The 21,145-nt window shown below is 43.3% G+C and overlaps 4 protein-coding genes and 1 long non-coding RNA gene across 9 annotated transcripts; 3 read left to right on the top strand and 2 right to left on the bottom strand.

Annotated features, from left to right (window-relative positions):
- Positions 1-138: 138 nt before the first annotated feature.
- On the top strand, positions 139-6,999 carry LOC108091630 (ras GTPase-activating protein-binding protein 1). 2 transcript variants are annotated; one of them, XM_017190929.2, is made up of 5 exons: positions 139-371; positions 520-672; positions 2,078-3,673; positions 3,885-4,135; positions 4,270-6,999. In XM_017190929.2, the coding sequence occupies exons 3-5, from the start codon at positions 2,239-2,241 to the stop codon at positions 4,669-4,671; spliced, it is 2,088 nt and encodes a 695-aa protein (XP_017046418.1). In that variant the 5' UTR covers positions 139-371; positions 520-672; positions 2,078-2,238; the 3' UTR covers positions 4,672-6,999. The 2 variants fall into 2 exon arrangements, with proteins under 2 accessions (XP_017046418.1, XP_043065219.1); XM_043209284.1 differs by lacking the exons at positions 139-371; positions 520-672 and adding an exon at positions 984-1,064.
- On the bottom strand, positions 4,742-9,257 carry LOC108091631 (ribonucleoprotein RB97D). The gene is made up of 5 exons (XM_017190930.2): positions 9,147-9,257; positions 8,811-9,085; positions 8,426-8,709; positions 7,701-8,375; positions 4,742-7,639 (listed from the first exon to the last, which is right to left on the bottom strand). The coding sequence occupies exons 1-5, from the start codon at positions 9,186-9,188 to the stop codon at positions 7,632-7,634; spliced, it is 1,284 nt and encodes a 427-aa protein (XP_017046419.1). The 5' UTR covers positions 9,189-9,257; the 3' UTR covers positions 4,742-7,631.
- On the top strand, positions 9,003-9,316 carry LOC108091633. Its single transcript, XR_001771407.2, has 2 exons — positions 9,003-9,098; positions 9,160-9,316. It is a non-coding gene; the product is annotated as an uncharacterized LOC108091633 (long non-coding RNA).
- Positions 9,317-9,940: 624 nt separating this feature from the next.
- Positions 9,941-13,342, bottom strand: LOC108091632 (heterogeneous nuclear ribonucleoprotein 87F). Its single transcript, XM_017190931.2, has 4 exons — positions 13,159-13,342; positions 11,390-12,428; positions 11,111-11,210; positions 9,941-10,941 (listed from the first exon to the last, which is right to left on the bottom strand). The coding sequence occupies exons 1-3, from the start codon at positions 13,204-13,206 to the stop codon at positions 11,116-11,118; spliced, it is 1,182 nt and encodes a 393-aa protein (XP_017046420.1). The 5' UTR covers positions 13,207-13,342; the 3' UTR covers positions 9,941-10,941; positions 11,111-11,115.
- A 526-nt stretch (positions 13,343-13,868) lies between these two features.
- Positions 13,869-19,382, top strand: LOC108091672 (serine-arginine protein 55). Of its 4 annotated transcripts, none has more exons than XM_017190991.2 (9): positions 13,869-13,999; positions 14,271-14,428; positions 14,693-14,763; positions 14,831-14,938; positions 15,421-15,502; positions 17,849-17,922; positions 17,980-18,291; positions 18,539-18,703; positions 18,881-19,382. In XM_017190991.2, exons 2-9 carry the CDS (start codon positions 14,303-14,305, stop codon positions 18,993-18,995), a joined length of 1,053 nt encoding a protein of 350 aa, XP_017046480.1. In that variant the 5' UTR covers positions 13,869-13,999; positions 14,271-14,302; the 3' UTR covers positions 18,996-19,382. The 4 variants fall into 4 exon arrangements, with proteins under 4 accessions (XP_017046480.1, XP_017046479.1, XP_017046482.1 ...); XM_017190990.2 differs by having other exon boundaries at positions 15,406-15,502; XM_017190993.1 differs by lacking the exons at positions 17,849-17,922; positions 17,980-18,291; positions 18,539-18,703; positions 18,881-19,382 and adding an exon at positions 15,912-17,375.
- Positions 19,383-21,145: the final 1,763 nt, after the last annotated feature.

Raw genomic sequence — 21,145 nt, 5'->3', positions numbered from 1 at the left:
TACTTACAGTGATCATATATTTCATTAAACTTAATAAAAATTTCGAGGAATACCCCGAGCATAAATAAAATCCGCAGAAAATACCAATTTCGCCAGCCTCCAAAACAGTGTGTACACACCCGCCGCAAAGCCGCCATCATTCACACACCAACACACGCGAATAGCAACCGAGAATAAAACGCTGCAGAGGCAAAAAAAAAAAGAGGAACGAACGTCGGTTCTCTTCTCGATTCAACACACTTGTCCAATTTCATAGCGTTTGCGATTATTTTCTATTCAAAAGCCACAACCTATGCATCGTAACTTAATTCAGCCACAACTGTGATCGCCAAACATCGGAAAATAACAAAAAGCACGTCAAGAATTGCCAAGTTAGTTATTTTTAAAAAGAAAAAAAAGTTGCAACAAAGTAGACTAGTGTGCGAGTGTGTGTGTGTTTTGTGTGCAGTTTGCAATTTTGTATTATATTTTACAAGTTTTGCCACTGATTTTTAAAACATAAATACCGCATAATTTCAGCGCTCCACTGAAAAATCCACCTCCCCCGCCCCCCGCAGGAAGATAACAAAGAAAAGTGCTACAAAAGTTGCCGATTTTTTCGGCGAATTAAAATCCAAAAGCAATACACATTGTGCATTACAACAAAAAGATTGGAGGAATATCGCTGAAAAGGTGAGCCGGCGGCGGCCTCGTGTGCGCGGTCTAGAAAAACTGGCATTTTCCATTTTCAAATTGGGGTGGCGCATAAGAAAAACACAAAAAAATTAGAAAAATGCCCACAGGGCGTTTTTTTTTTTTTTTTGCAAGGCCCTCTAAATTTTGTTTCCATTTTAGCGGCTTTTTTTTATTGCTTGTGCATAACCTAAAAAAAGTAAGCAAAATTTTGTTTTTGTAAATTTTTGTTTAAATGATATCGCTTTCTTTGTTCTTCCTACACACGCGGTTCGCTAGCAGAGAGAGATGGAAAGAGAGCCAGAGAGAGTGGCGCGTTCGTAACCGTGTGTGTGTGCCGCAACTCTTTGTGCATTATTTGTTTTATCGGCAAATATTTATAGCTAAAAGTGGTAAAGAACGTATACAAACTACTTGATATAAATCATTTAATGGTATTCTAAGACTAAATCTGATTTAAGGCGAATCCCCGCCTTCTGGCAAAGTTGGAGTTTTACAAAAGCGGCGCCACAACCTTGAAGCCTGAACATAACCTCAATTTAATTCATGCTCCCCGCTTGGCGGCTTCGTTTTCGTTCTTAAGGCATGAGGTCATTTACTTACACACACACAGATGTGAATCCTTTAAGTCAGGATCGCAGGTATAAAACTGAAAGCACGTGCAGGGTTAAATGTGCTGCGACAACAAAACAGAATGAAACTTCGGGTGACAGCTGCACTACACTACATTTTCCCCTATTTCGCATGTGCAAATGTGTGTGGGGACAAAAAGTGGGTCAAACTGCATCGCGCTGCGTCTTTTTTTATGTGCACTGCGGTAAACTGAGCTCCTGAATAGTTGACCCCTTATCCTTTTTCCCAGTGAAACCCTAGATCCTCGTAAAAAACACAGCGGGGGTCAGAGTTGTGGGAAAATTTACATGTCTTTCAATTTTAAAATGCTAATAGTTTAGATAGATTTTACATTATCATTCAGTTGTGTATGTATACAGAATAGGCTTGCTAAAATAATTGTTCGTTATCAGCATGGCTTAAGTCGATGATTCATTTAATAGATTTCGTTACCCAAAAAAATTCATCATATTTTTCGTTTGTTGAAGATTAGGAAAATGTAGTGACTCAGAAGTAATTCTTTCGCTTTGCCCTTTGGTGTTAAAAAGTGTGTAAAGTAAAACGACACCAGTGTCAAAGATCTCGCCTTATTCACACCCCTTAAACCATCTTTTAAGCCTATACATATCCAAGTAACCTTATGCTGTGCTTTTAACAATATAATTTTGAGAAGTTGACACCGAGTTCCCATCGATTATACTTTGCCAGTTTTTCAAATCTTGAAACCCAACAGAAATTCTATATAGTTCTTACTTATGTAAAGTGCCGTTATATTTTTTGAACTGTTTCGCAGACGTTTTAATCCCACACTCGAGTCCAAACAATCGACATCGATTAGCCAAACGTGTCGAGAAGTCGGGAAAGCAGCTTAACAGGACCAGGAATTGAACCAGGAAACCGAGAACCGGAGTCGAGAAGCCCGTAGTTCAGTGCAGGAAGAACCAATCGCCCGCTATGGTCATGGATGCGACCCAATCGCAGCAGCCTTCGCCGCAGTCGGTGGGACGCGAGTTTGTCCGCCAGTACTACACGCTGCTGAACAAGGCGCCCAACCACTTGCACCGCTTCTATAACAACAGCTCGTCGTACATCCATGGGGAGTCCAAGCTGGTGGTGGGTCAGCGGGAGATCCACAACCGTATCCAGCAGCTGAACTTCAACGATTGCCATGCGAAGATCAGCCAGGTGGACGCCCAGGCCACGTTGGGAAACGGTGTGGTGGTCCAGGTCATCGGAGAGCTGTCCAACGATGGTCAACCGATGAGGCGGTTCACCCAGACGTTCGTTCTGGCCGCCCAGTCGCCGAAGAAGTACTACGTGCACAACGACATCTTCCGCTATCAGGACCTGTACAACGAGGACGAGCAGGATGGCGAGTCGCGATCGGAGAACGATGAGGAGCACGACGTTCAGGTTGTGGGCGGTACTGTGGACCAAGCCGTTCAGGTGGCCGGCGATGTGGTTGCTCAACAGCCGCAGCAACAGCAGGCGCCTCCGCAACCCCAGGCCCAGGTGGTTGTGCCCCAGCAGGTGGCTCCTGTTGCGGCCGGCGGAGCTGCCCCGCAGCAGATCTTCTACCCATTGCCAGCGGGTGCTGCTGCCGGACGTCCCGTGGCTGTTTTGCCACCGGCTCCGCAGGCCGCGGCGGTTCCTCTGCCCGCGCAGTTCACCGTGCCGCCACAACAGCCTATCCAGAATGGCGTTGTGTCGCACGAGGAGTTGCAGCAGCAGCAGCAGGTGCTGGTCCCGCCCAGCGTGTCGCCTCTGGTGCAGCAGCAGCAGCAGCCGAGCGGTACTCCGGTGTTGCCCATTGTTCCAGTGCCAAGTGCGGGCTTCCAGCAATCGCCACTGGTGGCACCACAGCTCATCCAGCAGCAGCAGCAGCCTCCACAGCTGCCTCCGCAGCAACAGCAGCAGCAGCAAACTATTCAGCAGCAGCCGTTGCAACAGCAGCAGCAGCCACCTCAGCAAGAACCCGAGGAAGTCGAGGTGCCGCCGCGACAGCTGCAGAAGCCGCCCACGCCCGTCGACGACTTCAAGACCATCCACGAGCAGCAACAGCAGGAGAAGTACGAGGCCGCCAAGCAGCAGCAGAACGAGCCAAAGACTTATGCGAATCTGTTCAAGTCCACGTCCTCCTCGCCCAGCGGCTTTGTGAACGCCGCCCTGCAGCAGCAGCAGCAACTCCAGCAGCAGCAGCAGCAACAACAGCAGTCGATCAGCAGCAACACCTACAGCTCGTCGACTGGAAACTCGGGCAGCGGCAATGGCGGTCAGGTTAGCTACTCGACCACCGCCTCGTCCTACAACAACAGCAACGGCAACTCGAGGCTGGACAACGGCGGTCCGCTGCCGCAGCGCAACAACTCGATCCGGAACAACAAGGGTGGTGAGTCTGCAAAACCTCCCTTAACTTTTCAGGGTTCATTAACCTTTTGCTCGACTTCGTATAGAATGTACTTTGACTTCGAACTCGATCATATTTCAAGAGATAAAACATTTTTTTGTATTTAATTTCTCAAAGCTGTTTTCGAAAGTATCTGTTTACATTAAGGAATTTTATTTAAACCCATCAATTCTTTTTATTTATTTTTGTTTAGACTTTGAGCAGCGCCGCTCGAGCAACACTCAGCAGTTTGGTGATAATCAGCAGCTGTTCCTCGGAAACATACCGCATCACGCCAGCGAGGATGATCTGCGCGATCTATTCTCGCGTTTCGGAAATGTCCTGGAACTGCGCATCCTGTCCAAGGCCGGCAACAAAGTGCCACCGGGCATGCGCAGTCCATTGAACTACGGCTTCATTACCTACGACGATCCCGAGGCGGTGCAAAAGTGCCTAGCCAATTGCGTAAGTAGAGCAGTTTAAAACTACCTCTTTCTTTCATTTTTATCCAGGCATAATGGATAAGAGAAGGGTAATCAGTTTCAGTAGACCTTGAGCTTGGCAAATTGGTGATTAATGGTATTTTCCTCATTTCATAGCCCCTGTACTTCCCGGAGAACTCACCTGATGGCCAGAAGTTGAATGTGGAGGAGAAGAAGCCGCGCGTTCGCAACGACATGGTGCCACGCCAGCCGATCGGCGGCAACAACCTCAACAACAACATGGGGCGCTTGGGCGGCAACAACGGACCGCAGTCGCGTCCGATGGGCAACAACAATGGCAGCGGCGGCGGTATGATGCGTAACAACGCCGGCGGCAACAATCTCCGCCAAGGAGGCGGCGGTGGAGGCGGAAACGGAGCTCCCCGCTTGGGCGGCGGCGGCGGTGGGTTCGGACAGCGCCAGGATAATCGCACCGGCGGCGGCAACAACCAGTCCAACGGACCGCTGCGCGGAGCCGGAAATGGACAGAGCGGTAGTGGCAACTACGGACGTCGCTAAAGGAGTTCCTCAGCACGACATCAGCAAAAGCAAAAAGCATCAACAACAACAGCAGCAGCAGCAGCAGTAGTAGCCACAAAAATAAGAACAGCAAGAACCCAACGTTAAGAACATCGACTTCTTCCACAATGCAATCAATCAATTAACATTCAAGAACATCTCATGCAATTAAACACACAAAGACACACGCAAATCCACCAACATAAAAGTAGTTGGAGCAACAAAAACTGTCAACTGTCCTTTAAATGTTCCTGAGCGCAACTCGGGGTGTCGAGCTAAAACAAAACAAAACAATGTGTAAAAGCTAAGGTCTTGAGTCTCTCCTTAGTTTAATTGCGTTTGGCTCGCTTTTTCCAGCCAGTTCGTGCCAAAAGATACCGAAATTCTGTGCAAATCTCTGTTGTGTATCCAAAAAGAAAGCTTCAGCTCGTCAACTGCTACTCTCTACCACCCACCCCCTCACGGAATCACCTTCACCTTGAAATACGTGTATTATGTTTAAGTCTCAACCAAACACACCCATTAGATAAACACTCATCGAACAAACACAAACAGACGGAAGACACACTCACTTACCCATCTTAGCATAAATGTAAACTTTAATTTCAACTATTGTTTGGCAAACTACCTTCAACATGAATCTAACTTAAGTTCGCAGGATGAGAGAAATTGGTTTTAAAATGAATGAAAGGAGCAATGCAACACATTTTCGTTTGATTTATCATTGAATAACCACAATTACTTAAGCTAAATAAAACAAGAAATTAAAAGGGAAAACTTAAACAACTTAGCTAAAGTTATAAACAGAAAACAAAACAAAAAAAAAAAAAGAACAAAAAAATGAAAAACCTTTGTAAAATGCAATTAAAAAGAGCAAAAGAAAGACTTGAAAAATAATATAAAAAATACAAAAAAAAAAATGTAATGAAGAAATGGTAACACGAGAAAAATGTAAGGCGCGGTAAAGCAAGCTACAATAAGATCAAGCAAAAACACACAAGAACACAAACCTCTTTAAAAAAACATTGAAAATGAAACGAAAATCAATTCAGCACCCAGCCGCAGGAATGAAAAGTGCGGAAAATGAAAAGCAAAACGCATCAACGTCGACGTTCAGCGCCCCAAAAGTCCGCCGCATTTTAGAGCCTGTAAACCTTTTGCTACTTAAATCTAATTTGCAGACACTGACACATTTAACTAGCTAGTCTATATAGGGAATCGAATGATGTTGAGATGGAGAGCTTGTAAGAGGGCGAATGCGGTGCCGGCGCCGCAGCGGGGGCGTGGTTGATGCAATCGATGAGGGGCGGATGAACTGTGTTTTCGCTTTTTTTTATTTTCGTTCTGTGTAATGAGTTCAAGGTCGTAAACCAAACTAAGTCAAGCAACTTAAACGATTTGGTGTTTCCAACGCAGTTGTGAACTAAAATTTAGTACATATTTTTTAAATAAAATCAAGAAAAGCCCAAAAAAAATAAGAGAGATGAGAACCATATAAAACACAAAACTTATTATAATAGTTGGAAGACGAAACACAAGCTACTAACATTTTTCTCAAGGTAAAACAAGCAAAACATGTAACAAAAAATATATACAAATATATATATATAAATAAAACAAAACTCATATAATTTAATGTTAACTTTTAGACTTACCAGAAATCTAAATATACATATATATATTTATATAACTGCTGCAGCAAAAGAGGAAGAGAAGGCAGGAAAGCGAGGAGGGGAACTAAAAACATTTGAAATCGTGTAAGATTCTTTTGAGTTTTGTAGCAGGCGTCCGAATATTTGCCCAAGTTATTCTTGTTTTGTTAAAGCTTAAATACTTTTGATTCGTTGGAAGCATATCATTTGTTTTTGTTGGTCGACGCCTGCTCTAGAGAATCAATTGCTAAATCAATTAATTTCTACAACTATTTCTAGAACCCACACAACAAACCACTCACGTTTGCAAGCCAGACATTTTTAGCACTGTGACGGAGTCTAAAGCAATTTTAGTACATTTTTTGTAAAACGAAAATGTTAGTGTTCAAATCTTAGCTCAACGATCAGTGCTGGAAGTGATTCGTTAGCATCAACAACAAAAAAAACAGCATCAAAACAATACAATACAAATCAGAGGTACTAACTAATTATATGTAAGCATATAGAAAAAAACAAAAAAATGTCATGCTCATTTCTTAACCGAGAAAATCACATTACTGCAGTTTGTAAAGAGTAAAGAAAAACACTTAATTATAATTTAATTTATATGTATACAACTACAAAATAATTATAATAATAAAAACAACCACAAAGATTCATCGTGTTTACCAGAAAACTTATGATTTGTTTTATTTATGTTTGCCATCTTCTTGTCAAGAATTTAATTATCTTATCGAACTGATTGATTTTAGTTTCTGGTAAATGCGATTGCGATTACTCCTGAAAAACACCAATAACTCCTAGATAAGACATCTGAAAAGAAAAAAACACCACAGATACGAGGATGAGAAGTTTATTTTACCTATCAAGGCGATTCCTGCGACTGAATCCGATTTCCATTGCCTTTGTGTTGAAACAACTGAGCATTCAGCATTTAAATGAAATTGATGCGCACAAAGCTAAGCAATTGAAAGCAATTCGCATAACTTTAATCAATCACAGCCCAGTCGAAAGAATTTCCACTTTCCAATCCCAAGTCTCAGACATAATTCAGTGGTGCGTTTTATAGCGTTTCAGATATAAAACATTACGCAAATCAATTCACTCATGCAATACTTTAAATGAAAACAAAAAAAAAAAACAACAGAAATAGTATAAATAAAGAACAAGAGTTTACGATTTTAAGTCTCAAAAATTCCCGTGTGCTTTATTTTTCTTTTTCTCGAAGGAATCGGATGTAAATCGTTAAATATCGAAAGTAACATTAGCAATGGATTACGAGCAAACGTAGATCGAGTTCTCATAATTTTAGATGCCTGCAAAAGATAATGGGATAATTTAAAAAACACTTTTCAAATCATTATTAAGATAACGTACCGTAGGCTGGTGATGCAGCTCCATTTTCAACCTTCGGGTTCATTAACTGTGGCTGAGCTGGCTTGAAGATCTGGCAGTCCTCGGTGGTTGACTTCTTAGTTGTCCCGGATCCAGTGCCCAATCCTACTGTCGATCCTCCATCTGCATCACCCCTGGCTCCCATGTCTAACGTGGCACTCGCAGTTGACGCCTGGATGCACTTGCAATCGTTGGTGGGACCAGGACCATCGGCGGTCGAAGTCTGGGCGTGTTTGTGCCCAGCCTTTGGTGGCCACTCGCGGACCTTGCTGGGTTTCCACTCGTGGTTAGCATATTTCCCAGGTTTCGGGAAAACATCTGGTCCGTATCCGGAATGAATGTTTAATGGTGGCTGCGGCTGATAGTGACGATTTGGATTGTAAGTGCCGTAGTGAGCGGTGTTCACCGGTTTCACTACAGATGTCACATAGGAAGCCCAACCATTGATGAACGCCGATGGTGGCAGGAGGGCTTGTGCCAGGTACGGATTGTAGCTAGTGCTGCAGCTGAAGCTGTCCATTGAGGACGGAAGAGGAGCCATGTAGCGGTCACGCACCGATCCGCTGATGGGGAAATGGGGGCGCTTGCTGGGATCCGGTTTCTGGGTGGACCTCTTTACCTCCACCGTGTTCAATTTGATCGAGTGCTTGACTTGAGCTGGAGTAAAATAATAATTATTGTGAATGTTTACATTTTTACCAACCCACCTAAGGCCCGTTCGGCATAGACGGGATCCTCAAACTCCACGAATCCGTATCCTCGCTTTCGACCTGTATCCTTGTCCATTAGCAATTTTACGGTGGTAACCCCTCCGAACTGCGAAAAGTACTCGCGAACGTTTTCCTCATCGTGACAATCCTTGAGACCGCCCAAAAAAATTTTGTTTGATACGACTCCCCCGTTTCCAAGTCCACCAATTTCGGGAATTATGCCACTTCCTCCTGGCTTGAAGAACTCGTGACGTGGCAGGGCACGCTTGGTCTCCACAGCTCTTAAAAAGAAATAATTATTAGGATATCTATATGTTAAACTAATTAAGGATCTACTATTTCAAATGAGATAAATTAAAAAGGTGATCTTTAGGAATCTTACTTGTTATCAACGTTGTGTGGCCGAGCCCTCTGGACATTTTCAACGGATCCAGGCTCGACATAGGTCACGAACCCGAATCCCCTGGAGTGACTGGTCACCGGATCTCGCATTACAACAGCATCGGCCACAGTTCCGAACTGCTGGAAGAAACTACGCAAGGTCTCAGCGGTCGTTTGGACAGATAATCCTCCAATGAATATCTTGCGCATGTGCTCGTCATCTTCACCTCCACTGATAGGTTTCGCAGTAGACACGTTGTGGTTCCGGACTATGCACTGTTTTGAAAATGTGAGGATTTTTTAAACCTTGATTTTACAAACTCCTAAAAGATTCTACCTCTTGCTGGCAGGAATGAGTTGCACTATTATCCGCGTCCATGTTGGTCGGTGATGCAGCAAAGAAATAAAATCGGACAGCGTTTAAATGACAGTAGCCGAGTTAAAGTCGTTCGAACGTCAAAATAAATTGTTAAGTCATTAAATGCAACCTTGCAATAGTTTTTGAACTATGACCTATCGTACCAGGGCTAAAATATGATTGTCACTCACATTCAGGAAAACAAAGCATAATTCGGCAAACGCTTTATAACTTCATACCTAAAGCAAATAAAGCTCTGCTCACCAAAAAAGTCGATTACACTTTCTGTGGATATCCTCCCAGCAATTAATAACAAATTTGTTTCATTTTGGCATACGTTTTTTATTGGAAAATTCAGAAATAAAAGTGCTGTTAGTAAAATACCGATTAGTTACCTGCACTTACCTCCGAGTTCGAACCAACTGAGTCGGAACCGACACCAACCAAAGTCCAAAGCGAGTCCGAGCGTCCGCTCTTTCGGCTACAAATTAGAACTTATATTTGGGGGAAACGAACCGGTGCGGATCGCAGCGCAGATTTCGTATCCGGCCCGGGAGCATCCGTCCGTGGCCCGGCCAGTCTTGCAAAGAAATAGGCAGTGCATTAGTACGCGGTTTTCCCCGAGGGTTATTTGGGGGACTCTAATGACGGTAACTATCCCTGCCCGCTACCCTGTCGATCGGAACCCACTGGGTTCTCTAGTTATCGCCCCGGATTGTGCTGCTGCTTCTGCTCCTTTTCGCGAGGATCTTGAGATCTGGCTCCTGTGATCGTTTCTGGTGGGTAACAGTGGTTAGGATTTTATTTAGCTTGTATCTTGTCGCTTTTGTTTCTCTCTCGTAACGAACTAATTACAGAACATTAAGATTTTTATGGTGGTTTTTTTCTGGCTTAGCGTAGCATCTACTTCTTAGTGGCTAACAGAGTTGGTATGTTTCGTGTTTATAGATTTTGCTTGCTAGGACACAGCGCGGCATTCGCCATTCAGGAATTACGATCTCTTTTCATTTTTCATTGCAATAAATTATAATATAAAAGTTCTTACATGTACAAAAACGTGATTACAAAATACGGTTCTATTTGATTTCTTACAATTCGCTGGATCGCTATTAAATAAAACCAATTGAAAATACAATCTAGCTGTGGGCCAACCCGACATGATAAAGTTCAAGGTACTCTACCTTCAAAACACCCTGTTTGCAACTGGTTTTCTCAATGAGAATCCGTTTCGTCGCTCAAATTGTTTCTATGGTAGTCAATTTTATAAAATAAAATTAGTTTAATTTATATTTTGTTGGTTGGTTTCTTTTCTTTTCTTTTCGTTTGTTTTCTTTTTTGTTATCATCATAGTTAAAACTAAGCGTTCAGGGTTCTTAGCATCCTAAACATGAATTGATCAGCGAATTAATGTTTACAAAAAGAGAGACAGCAGCAGTCAAACTGTGGGACAATTGGCGTCGGTTCGTTTCGCTTTTTGCTGATTTGCTTTACGAAGTTGTTTTTGATTTGGCCCGCAGGTTTTGGGTGCTGGCCCGAAAACTGATTGCTTGCACTTGCACACACACTCGGCCTGGTTTCTGCTTCTCGATCTGGGTTTCTTGGGTCTGATCTTGTCTGCCTGGTCTGACACACACCTGCTACTGATTGCCTGCCTGTGCCTGAGACTTTCATTTGGATTGTGCTTGTGCTTGTGCCTCTGCTTCTGCTTCTCTGCCTGCCTAGACTGCCTGTTTGTCGTCTAGCTTGAACTGACTCTCTCTCTATGTGTGTTTACCTAGTTGCGAAAAAGGAGAAAATTTTGCATTAGCTTCGATTCGATCCGATTCAGATTGATTGTTTTGATTGGCTTCCAACTAGCTGCCAACAACGACCAAAGATCCGAGCGTTTTAAAATATTCGATGGAATGTAATGGAACTTGGGTCCATTATGTGCATATATTTACCTCGTCTAGTAACGTCTATTGCCGCCGCCCATGTTTCCACCCTGGCCGCCTCCCGAATTGTAGTTGTTGCCACCGAAGCCCTGGCCGCCACCCTGGTTTCCTGTAAGAAATAGAATTGTGATATGATTGAGTTTAATAATTCTTATAATATGAGAAAGCAAGACAAAAATGGTAGTAGCCAAAAGCATTACCAAATTTGGTTTTTATACATACATATATTTAAATACAGTTCTAGGCCAAAAAGAGTATGAAAAAAGTGTAAAAATTATTATAAATTACCTTTGTTGAAACCACCGCCGCCTCCACTTCCACCTTGGCTGTACGGCGCCGGGCGGTTGTTGCCAAAGTTGTTGTTGCGCTGCGGACCGCCGCCGTAGCTCTGCTGGTAGTCGTTTCCGAAGCCACCGCCTCCGCCATTACCGCCCCAGCTACCGTTGCTGTTTCCACCGCCGTAGCCGCCTCCGCTGCCACCGTTGTTCCAGCCGCCGTTGCCGCCACCCTGGTTGTTCCACGGACCACCGCCGCCACCGCCCTGCTGGTTCCAGCCGCCTTGGCCGCCACCCTGGCCGCCGCCGAAGTTACCGCCGCTGTTGCCGAAGCCGCCGCCTCCGGCTCCACCCCAGTTGCCGCCACCGTTTTGTCGGCTCTGGCCTCCCCAACCGCCACCGCCGCCTCCCTGTCCGCGATCACCCTGACCACCGCGTCCGCCAGGCCGAGGGCCTCCTCGTCCTCCCTGGCCACCGCCTCCTCCGCCACCACCACCGCCGCCCTGGCGGTCCATATCCTGCTTGGCAATAGCCTTCTTGACATCGAGGCTCTTGTTCTTGATAGTGTGATTCTTCTGGAGGATGATCTTGTCGACGGGATCGTAGTCATCGAACTCAATGAAGGCGAACCCGCGCTTCTTGCCCGTATCCTTGTCGGAAACGATGTTCACGCCCACAATCTGACCAAAGTCCTTAAAGTACTCGCGCAGGCACTCCTCATCGTGATCGTCACGTAGTCCGCCCACAAAGAGCTTCTTCACAGTAGCCCCTGCATTTGGAGCATCGATCTCCTGGCGCGGCACAGCCCTCTTGGGCTCGACGGTGCGTCCATCGATCTTGTGCGGGCGCGCATTCTGGGCATTGTCGATCATGTAGGACTGGGAGTACGTAATGAACCCGAAACCGCGAGAACGCTTCGTCTTGGGATCCTTCATCACCACCACATCCACAATGTTGCCCCATTTCTCGAAGTGAGACTTCAGACTGTCGTCTGTGGTGCGGTAGTCCAAGCCGCCGATGAAAAGTTTGCGCAGCTGCTCTGGCTCGGTGATCTGCGGGTGAAATTAAATGGAATTCGGGTTCATTAAAATAACAAATGAAAAGGCAATAAATTGGCTTGTATCCGAATTCATACATTGTAACGCCCTCATTTTAAATTCCGCAGTCGAAAAAAAAATTCCAGACAACTTTGCATTGCTCGGTATAAATTAGCGTTTGAAAATACATGATCGCAATTAAATTCAGAGCAGAGAAGAAATAGCTAAACTAAGTAATATCAACTTAATGAAAACTTTCCTTAAAAGTTCGCAACTTAAATATTGGGCAAGTTAAAAAATTACTCATTTTCTTGTTATTAAGAAATCAGAAGATAAATAATATTTAATCAATTACCCAACTGAGTCATCCAGAAAAAAAATTATCATTAAAAGGAATTGTTTATGATAGGAATTGCGGTACCTGAATTAAAAACACGGGGCGAGAAAAACGCTGCCCGCCATTTTCTTTTTTACTATTTGCACCGCCATGACAGCTCGTGCGTGTGTGCTTGTTTCGTTTTTTTTTTTTTATTAATGCACAGCCGGTATCGTCTTTTGTTAATTGATTATAAACATAATTCACCGAAAAAGGGTCATCAAACTTGTGAGGTGTCATTAACCGGCTGAATGCCAACAAAGATGAATGGTCCACTTAATCGCACCTATTCAATTGTCACCGAAAAAGCCGCGTTGCAATTTTGTCGGCGTCGACATTTTGCATACATAGTTTCTTTTGTTAACTCACCTCATCGCCATCATCGTAGTTTCCATTGGAGTCGTTTAAATCTGCCATTCTTGTGTTGTATGTGTGTAATACTCAGGTATCTGTTAAGTCCAGCACAATTTGTCAGTTTTTCACTCTTTCTCCAGCAGACGCCCGAAAATTAAAGTGTACAGCACGCACAATGGAAAATATAGCAATGTGACCAACTTGCAAATGTCCTAATATACCATATCGCGTTTCTGAATTTTGGAATGGGGAAATAAAACGATAGTAATATTACAAATTTAAAAATTTCTAAGAAAATATTATATATTAAATTATGATACATTTTAACATAGCATAGACATTATTAATATTATTTACATTCTTACAGCTTATAAAAAAACTTTATTATCACGGAAAGATATCGATCCCAAATTGTTGATTATTATTAAAAACCCTTGTTATTTCTGCTCATACTTCCATTTCATATCATTTTGTGGTTGTTACATTTATTTAAAGAAACAAACGTAGAACGAGAACTTGTTTATTATCAGAATCTAAATATAGAATTCTTAATCGTGGTGCTCCATAAAAGTATAACATTTTTAATAATACATATATAAATCGAGCTAAAAAAAAAAAAAAAAAATGAATACCCTTAATTTACTGCAAGTGCATTGCCCGCCTAAAACATCGATAAGCAAAAACAATCGTTCCATTCCACCTTTGATAACATTGCCAAACATCGTTGTCGTCTGTCACTTTCACTTCCGTTCGTGTCGAGTCGAAGCGTTTTTTTCGTGTGGAAAAGAAGCCAGAAAAAAGAGAGTGCGGAAAACGAGTAAATTGTGAATTTACCTTTAATATTCTTCAGTAAACGGTACGTGCTAGTGAATGTGATTAAAAAAGTAACGAAATTGAAACGCTAGGGCCTTCAAATTGTATTGATTATTTTTGCGAATATTCTGTACACCCGGTACTTTGCGTACGTGTGTGTGTGCAGAGATCTGTAAATGCTAGCCGCCATCTTGGCAGAACATATATACACACGCATGAGTCGAATATATTTTTCTTGGAAAGGACAGTCGAGCAAAATAGAAGCCGAAAAAATATACGTTCCTTCTAAGTTTTTTTTATATAAAATATTTCAGCGCCTGCTTGAGACACGTAAATATCTGTAATCATGGTGGGATCTCGAGTATACGTGGGCGGTTTGCCATACGGAGTGCGCGAGCGCGATTTGGAGCGCTTCTTCAAAGGTTACGGCCGTACTCGGGACATTCTCATCAAGAACGGTTACGGCTTCGTGGTGAGTAAATAAAACTAAAAACTTGAATAAATTGTTCAGCCGAACTTAGAATGCTCATGCAGATGTAGTATGCGATATAAAAAAGTGTGGTCTCATTTTGATATTTTAAAAAATAACAATGTTGAATAATAGGGTTAGTATTTCTATGAAATATGTACATATGTAGTATAACAAAAATTGTACAACTCTGTTAGAGCATTAAAAGCAAAAGCTGCGTGACTTCGTATTAAACCCATAATCAATAAACACTAATTAAATTTTCAGGAGTTTGAAGACTATCGTGATGCCGACGATGCCGTTTACGAACTGAATGGAAAAGAGCTGCTAGGCGAGCGGTAAGTTATTAAAACAAAAAGCCCGCGAAACGGAGTGACTCATTGGATTGTGCTCTATTTTTTGCAGCGTGGTTGTTGAACCCGCTAGAGGAACCGCTCGTGGCAGCAACCGCGACCGCTACGACGATCGATATGGTGGTCGGCGGGGAGGCGGGGGCGGTCGCTACAACGACAAGTAAGTAGAGACCTGAAGACCAAACTAAAGTAGCGACGATAACGTTCTCTAACTTTGTTTGCGTTGAAGTTTGCCCTAGAATTAGCATTGCCAAATTTTCGTTTAAAAAACCTCTTCACACAGATAAGACCAGTTTAGACCAGTTCGAGTTGTATAACATTTTTTAAATATTTTTAAATAACATTTAAACTGATGTCCTCTGTGTGGAAGGAACCTCAAAGACACTGACTTGCTGTTTATCTTATTATTTCCACGACGCTCCGATTTTCTATGCATATTATGATTTTCTTTCTTTGCACGATACCATTCCGCATAGTAATTAATTCGTTTGTTCTGTTACGCATAACCCGAGTGTAAATATGCATATGTTCGAATATTCACCATCACCGTTGATTTTTGTGATGGAGCAGCGGAAGCAGCAGCGCAGTGTCAATACTAATTAGCGAATCCATTCAATTATTCACCAGAAACAAAAATTCCAGATCATCCTCTCGTTATGGACCACCCTTGCGCACTGAGTACCGCCTGATTGTGGAGAATTTGTCCAGCCGCGTTAGCTGGCAGGTAAGTGAGCATGGATCGATGCATCGGGCTGTGGTCTCGATAATCACTGTAGCTTAGACTCGAGGAGTGTAGAAATAGCCCTAATAACAGCTAACCGATTGAAATGGATCACTATTGCACCCACTAATCAACCTACCCCCATCCTCCAATTAAGAAACCCCCAACCTTTCAAGCCCTGTTTTGATTTAGATTACTTTCCCGGTGTCCCCCAGTTTTTTTTTTGTTTAACTCCTCCACTCTGACTCCAGCTATCTTTAATCCGTAAATTTTGCCATAAGTTGTACAGTTGACCTAGTCTTAAGTAAAACGAAAACATAAGAAATACTGCTAAAACCCTGGTACTGATCGGTGTAATCTACCCACCATTATTTCTCTCGCACACACCAACCGAAACCGATAAAAAAAAAAGAGTTTGATGTGTTTTTGACTGAGAGATTCCCTCCTCGGCTTGGGCCGAAACTAAAACCGCACCGGGCACACGCAACCCGATAGAGAATCGAATTGAGTCTAATTGAAACGCCGTGAGAGAGACAAACTAGTCACCGGTTGAGAGTGTTTCCAAAAAAAACCGTGAAGTTGTGGAAGACAGAGAGACAGTCCCCCCAGAGCAGCCCCAGATTGGGTCCGATCTGCGATCTACGATCTGCGACCTTCGACCTACGACCTCCACGATGCGCCATCGCCGCCGCCTCATCCATCAGTCCGTTCCGAAAAGCAAAGAATAAGTTCGATCAGAATCGAACCCAATAAACACAAACAAAACAGAAAACGAAAAGCCTAAAACCCAGACGATGACGATGGACGATGATGAGCTGCCCGGGTCCAAAAGGCCAGCCCACGTATGCTGATATTTGAAAGGCGTTGGCTGGCCTCTTGCGTTAGGTATTTAACTCTCTGCTAAACAAACATTCACAATTTTAACTAAACAAAACAATATTATATAAAGAATTGTCAAATTCCTTATAGCCATTGTGAGTGTGAGGGCGCGAATCGAACAAATCGAGTGTGGTTAGAGATGAGAAGCTTGCTTGAGATGATGTGAGATGGTCTTGGCGACGATGTGATGAGAGATGAGCGCATTTGACGATGATCGATCGAAGACGATGACGATGCTGGTCGCGCATTAAATCAGCCAACTTTGGCTAGAGCCTCCGAACTTAGTCCTTCCCCCCAAAATCTTCTGGCTTACGGCTGCTGCGGCTCCGGCTCCGGCTTTCTGGCTTTTTTGGGTCCGGCTAACTGCTACCGGCTACCGGCTACGGCTCCGTCTGCGGCTGAGACTGAGACAACCGACTAGACAACCAACACAACCCGTTGGAGCAGCGAGAGCAGCGTCCCGAAAAGTATTTCTTATTTTTGCAGTTCGTTTGTGCGTGAGGCGCCGAAGCCGCTGGTTGTCCGCCGCTGGTTGCCCGGCTCCAAACTGCTCCAAATGCTCCACTCTCCGGCCCTCTGGTGGTGCGGTGGTTCTGGCTAGCGATGTCTGCTCTGATCTGATCTGACCTCCTGACTGTATCCGGTGTGTGGCTCCCTCCGAAACGAAAACGAAAAACCGCAACACTTGAATACTTTTTTGCCATTTATAATATTCTTATGTTGTACACGTTAAAACCAAACCAAGTACGAATCCAAACCAAAACCAAAGTAACAAAACGTAACGAGGTCTGGCCAATCCATCCGCTCCGCTCATCTGACTGACTGCCTGGCTACGGTTTACTCTGGCTGCCTGGTTGAGTTAACGATGTTCGATCGGACTTTCGATGAGGTCATGAGGTGTCCTTGGTATCCATTGGCCCACAGTTACTAGGCAGACAAACTAAACTCTCGGTGTAGAAACGATGTGTGTGTCCTCCTCTCTCTGAAAGCGCATTAAGTAAGAATTCAATTACAACTATTTTGTTAACTTTAATTTATTTCCAAAAAAACCAAATCAACTCTCTATATATATATACTATCAACCACTGTTAACTATGATTGTTTACGCTTAAGTTTTGTGCCGCGTGCAGCGTGGAGTGTTTGAATGTTCCGACCGGAAGCTCTGGGCACCTGCTCGCCACTCCTCCTTCCCCCGAATTCCAACCGTAGGCAGGCGCGTCAAGGGCACAGGATAGAAGAACACAAACACAGGGCACAGAGAGATGAAAAGACAGAGAGGGACTTGTGTGAGACTGGGACTTGGTTAGGAGCCAAAACAAACCGGAAACATTCAAAACGCTCCAACTGCTGCACGGGTCGTGTCCTTTGAGTTGCAACCACTGCTGTCGGCTGCCAAATGTGCGAGATCCCTGCCAGTGCTTAGCTTTACTAATTCGTATCTTTATATTTCGACTTTCTGCGTCCCTGCAGGATCTTAAGGATTACATGCGCCAGGCTGGCGAGGTCACCTACGCCGATGCCCACAAGCAGCGCCGCAATGAAGGGTAAGATCCTATTTTAATTCAAAGAAATAACCTATATTAACATATTTCCTTTTGCAGTGTGGTTGAGTTCGCCTCGTTGTCGGACATGAAGACGGCCATTGAGAAGCTGGATGACACCGAGTTGAACGGCAGACGCATCCACCTGGTCGAGGATCGTCGCGGAGGACGCAGTGGTGGCGGCGGCGGCGGCGGACGTGGACGCTCCCGTTCGTCCAGCTCTCGCTCGCGCTCCCGTTCCCGCAGGCGCTCCCGCTCTCGCCGCTCGTCGCACTCGCGCTCCAAGTCGCGCAGCCGTTCCAAGTCCCGTGGTGGACGCTCCAAGTCCAAGTCGCCAGTCAAGTCTCGTTCTCGCTCCCGATCGCGTTCCAAGTAAGTGCAGAATTTCAATATTAATAGAGGGATCGTACTTAATTGAACTTTTTATAAATATTGAAAGTTCTTATTATATATATATCCTGTTAATGAATAGTAAGACCAGGAAGATCCTAATGTTAACTTAAATTTGAGCTCACGCATTTTGGTTTTGAAACATACTATATGGCTGATTAATTACGATCCCTTATTATAGATTGTTCTTTGCTTACCCACTTAATTTATTTCTCCTTTTGTGCTGCAGCAAATCGCGGGACGTGTCCAAGTCCAAGTCGAAGTCCCACTCCCGCACCCGCTCCCGTTCTCCCAAGCGTGAGCGCGACTCCCGTTCCCGCTCGCGCTCCGTCTCGAAGCGCGAGTCCCGCTCCCGATCACGTTCCAAGTCCAATCGCCGCGACTCCCGCTCACGGTAAGTTAGCTACACCCGCTGATCTCGGCTCCATATACACATAGACAGTTCACGATTCTTTCTTTCGTGCTTTCTTTGGTTTTGTTTGGATGCACCTGTTGTTGTTGTTCGTAGCCCACCAACTGTGGTCGTTCAAAAGCTGGTACTATAGTGTATTATAATGCTCTTCCATTACAGCGATCGATCCCCATCGGCTGACAACAAGTCGCGTTCCCGCTCCCGCTCTCGTTCGGCCTCGCCCAAAAATGGAAACGCCTCTCCGGACCGCAACAACGAGAGCATGGACGATTAGATTAGTTAGCTGTCCCCATTAATTTTAAAGCACTTGATTTTAGACTTCTACTATAACTATTCTACGAACATCAAACACTCAGACACCTTTATTTACCCTGCGCCACTTAAACCAAAACTAATGAAAAACCAATCATACAAAATCCACAAATCAGGTCATTTTTTAATTACCACCAAATTTGGCATATATCCTTTGTCGTCCCTTTAAGAATCCCACATTAAACTGCTGAGAAACGACTGAGATCAGTAGGTTGAGCAATAACTATGTGTAGTTGGATTCGAGGCGCCCACATTATCCATGGAATTACTGCGACTTGTACAACGGAACACCTAAAATTGTCTATACGAAGAGTGATTTCAATAAATACGGATACATTTAAATTAAAAATGTTGTTTGAATAAAAGAGGGGAGTGCTTTTTTAAAAGTAAATAATAAATAAGGTACTTCGAATTTAATCATATATAAATTTAGTTTATTGTTTTTCTGTTTTAATTTCGGAATATACACTGACGAGCAAAACTGTAACACGATTTCATTGTTTCAACTTCAAAGGTCTGTAACTTTTTTTCTAATGCACGGATTTTGAAGATCTTAGTCTTGTTTTGTAGGTTATATTATTTACTACTATTAAGTAAAATTCAAAGCCATTTGATATCAGTTAAAGAAAATGAGGCGCCAAACTGTAAAAAAAGTCAAATGTTACAGTTTTGCACTCTGGTTATTTTTTTAAGAAAAATTTTTATTAATGATTTTTTAATAGTGAGTTCACATCCCCTTGGTCTTTTTTAGCTCTTCTATGCGTCTGGGCTTATTTTGGGTATACCATCGTATCATTTCCGGGGAATATCATTCCATACGCCCTGTTGCCGCTCTCACAACTCCTTCATTCCACTTGGAGGAACTGCATATTTCTCCAGCTGCGATTTCACATGACTCCACAAGTTTTCTGTTGGATTCATGTCGGGAAATTGTGGTCGCCACTTCATAGATTGAAATTTCTGTTTTGAAATCCAATTTTTTACCAATATGGACGTGTGCTTGGGGTCGTAGTCTTGCTGAAAAACGCATTTTTCGGCAGAAAGACCCACCTTTCCAAAATTCCTTTGGAAGATTTTCTTGTAAAATGGATAGAAATTGCTCCTTCCGCATTATTCCATCGATTATCAACAAGGAACCAACTCCATTTAAATTAATGCTCCCCCAAACCATGGAACCGCTAGCGGTTTGTCACTCATTCCTTGGTGACTGGATCGTGGGATCTCTAGTCCAATACCAAGAGCGCCCATCTGACTCGAAGCGATTAATTTTTGTTTCATCCGACCATAAAACCTTGAAAACAAAAGTATTTTGGAATTGCTTGCTTTTTAAGACACTGGTAGCAATGGCTTACAGTATCCCAATTCGCTATCAAGCACGGTGGCGGTTCCATCATGGTTTGGGGGGCATTCATTTAAATGGAGTTGGTTCCTTGTTGATAATCGATGGAATAATGCGGAAGGAGCAATTTCTATCCATTTTACAAGAAAATCTTCCAAAGGAATTTTGGAAAGTTGGGTCTTTCTGCCGAAAAATGCGTTTTTCAGCAAGACTACGACCCCAAGCACACGTCCATATTGGTAAAAAATTGGATTTCAAAACAGAAATTTCAATCTATGAAGTGGCGACCACAATTTCCCGACATGAATCCAACAGAAAACTTGTGGAGTCATGTGAAATCGCAGCTGGAGAAATATGCAGTTCCTCCAAGTGGAATGAAGGAGTTGTAAGAGCGGCAACAGGGCGTATGGAATGATATTCCCCGGAAATGGTACGACGGTGTACCCAAAAATGCCCAGACGCATAGAAAAGCTAAAAAAGCCCAAGGGGATGTGAACTCACTATTAAAAAATCATTAATAAAAATATTTCTTAAAAAAATAACCAAAGTGCAAAACTGTAACATTTGACTTTTTTTACAGTTTGGCGCCTCATTTTCTTTAACTGATATCAAATGGCTTTGAATTTTACTTAATAGTAGTAAATAATATAACCTACAAAACAAGACTAAGATCTTCAAAATCCGTGCATTAGAAAAAAGTTACAGACCTTTGAAGTTGAAACAATGAAATCGTGTTACAGTTTTGCTCGTCAGTGTAAGTATATTACAAAGTC

Source organism: Drosophila ficusphila, unplaced genomic scaffold (genome assembly GCF_018152265.1).
Source record: "Drosophila ficusphila isolate 14025-0441.05 unplaced genomic scaffold, ASM1815226v1 contig_791, whole genome shotgun sequence".
NCBI lineage: Eukaryota > Metazoa > Arthropoda > Insecta > Diptera > Drosophilidae > Drosophila > Drosophila ficusphila.
This window is presented reverse-complemented; position numbering and strand designations above follow the sequence as displayed.